Source organism: Sphaeroforma arctica (assembly GCF_001186125.1).
Source record: "Sphaeroforma arctica JP610 unplaced genomic scaffold supercont1.671, whole genome shotgun sequence".
Classification (NCBI taxonomy): domain Eukaryota; class Ichthyosporea; order Ichthyophonida; genus Sphaeroforma; species Sphaeroforma arctica.
This window is the reverse complement of record NW_014039887.1, coordinates 40,531-43,015: the sequence shown is the minus strand read 5'-3', so window position 1 is coordinate 43,015 and position 2,485 is coordinate 40,531. Positions and strand designations below refer to the sequence as shown.

General features: G+C 39.6%; 1 protein-coding gene across 1 annotated transcript in view; it reads left to right on the top strand.

The window, feature by feature from the left end:
• Positions 1-1,310: 1,310 nt before the first annotated feature.
• SARC_07958 (hypothetical protein) overlaps positions 1,311-2,485 on the top strand; it is a gene marked incomplete at its 5' end in the record, with an annotated part of 4,139 nt that continues 2,964 nt past the window's right edge. The window contains one exon of the mRNA XM_014298084.1: positions 1,311-2,000. Coding sequence (XP_014153559.1) covers positions 1,311-2,000 — 690 coding nt within the window. The remainder of the gene's footprint in view (positions 2,001-2,485) is intronic.

Here is a 2,485-nt window from a genome sequence, read left to right as displayed (position 1 = left end):
CCTCCCCCACGCTATCTCCAAACACACGACCTCCCCTCCCCCACCCCCTCCACGCTACTCCCAACCACACCTACCCCCCCCACGCCCCCCCCCCCCCGGCCTATCTCCACACATACCCCCCCCCTCCGACCAGCCCCCCCCCCACCAGCTATCTCCACACAAAATGAGTACTTTGGCGTATGCTAATATGTACTATTTCGATCGCAGTAAGCACCATGTACTGTATGCAGTCACTATGCACTTTTGTCCTTTGCGGTTTGGGCTCGCATCAGCCTCTGATGAAGTGATTAAGTGATTTATGGGATCACTAAAACCAATCAAAACGCGTTAAATTTATGTTTTGCGGGGTGACGGTGTTCCTGATGAGTCATCGACGAATGAGTTTTTTTCTAAACAATGTATTTATGTACTGTGTAAATAGTAAAATACGTACTATAAAAAAAATGGGCATTATCCTAAACACTGAAAACAGGGCCAAAAATCAAAAATGTCCATTTCAACAAGAGTTGTCGAATAGGGCCTAAATACACACACACTGTCTCAGAGCGAGAGAGTAGGCCTTTAGGGCATAGGGTATTAAAATAACATGTGAGATTCAATTATAAAAATCTATAGAGGACTCCTCAATCCAGTGTGGGACAATATTTAAAATTGGTGACATGTGAGAATCTCAGAATCAAATTGGATGACTTTCAAATCTAATCATCAGATCTAAATTTGGCGGGGTGAAACTTGTGAAAGACGAAATGCAGTGAATATTTATTCATGTAAATTTCATCTGCTACATAAATTCCTGTCACGTATACTTGTACTGCCACCCGTAATTATATTCCCTCGCCGCTATTTAGGGTTACGTGTAGTGTATACCCATTCGCTTACGTGTCACATTTAGGTTATCATTTACACAAGCATTCCAAGTCCTTTGTAGTTTACGCTTACGTATCATATATATATTCATTGTGATACTTAAGATAAGAATGCACATGCGCGTTTACGAATAGTACTTCACAATTCGCTCAACTTTCTGAGATGAGATTATTCCGGTTTGCGTTCATGCACCTCACATAGACTCCAGGCGAATAAAGGCTCCACCGCAACACGAGAGTGTATCAATAAATGCTTTTTGGTGGTACAGGCATATACCTCGTATCGCACTGCTATTCTGATATAGGTACCTCAATCTCTAGTATCCACACGAGTGTACTTTTTTTACGGAGCTTTCTGCTGATATAGACACCTGATATGTTCACTACTACACTATCTACTAATACACGTAGCTTCCTGGTCTTGATTATCAACATTGGTCAAAAATGAAGCGTGAACGCTCCCCGTCTCCCGGCGCGGCTGAGTATGAGCGTACACGAAGTGCACACAATACACGTACCCGCATACATACCTCTAGGATACCGGCAAGCAACATTGGTGAGAAAACGCAACAAAACACAGAAAGATCAGAAACTACTTCAAGAAGATCAAAGACCACGGTTTCTAATTCAGATACATTGACTTGTAAAGAGGAAGCCTCAGAGTATGCAACTGAGGACAATCTAAGAGACAACAGTAGCTTCGAAGTAGAAGATAAAACTCAGAAGTGGAGCTCTCTTTATAATAGCAAAGTGGGGGGTAGAGATGATCGTACAAAACGAACAGAACGCCAAGATAGGGCAGACAGATCTGATAATGATGCTTACGATAGGAGAAGTGTCAGAAAGCACACCAGTCACAATAGCAAGAGATCACGCAGTCATACATCCAAGGATGACGAGTATAGTGAGAAGTCACGGAGATCAGAACCGTATAGACGCAGATATAGAGATGAAGAAAAAACACGCGGTGTGAGTACTTCTAAATCAGAATGTATGTCGCGGCTGCGTTCCGGAAAGGAATCGAAGCGTTTTGTGCTCAGACAGGACGATGAACGTGATGATAGTAGGGGACGAAACCATGCCACTTCAACTCAAACTACAACGAGACGAGAACAGATAGCTCATACCAGCAAAGTATGTTTTTCTTATATACAAAATATATCTTCGCAGTCAATATCTGTGTTAGTGCAGTAGTTATATATTTGGTATAAATTTATACATGTATCACCTTTATAGACTGCGAACAAATGATGCTCACGTCAAAACTAAACCATCACACTCAAACATCTAAACCTATTATTCCATATATGTACACACATCTTTATACAATACCTATACCCAACAATATTTATCTATAAACTATACAAATGTGATGCATATATGTGTATGTGTACGTGCATGTAAAACATATATACAACTATGTGTATTTATTTACTACCCACTTTTGTATACGTATGGATATATACGAAAACAATATGTAAATATAAACAACAGTTAAAATTGCATATTGAACAACATATGCATATATATATATATATATATATATATATTAATATATGTATATATATATATATATATATATATACTATATACACACACACACACACACACCACACACA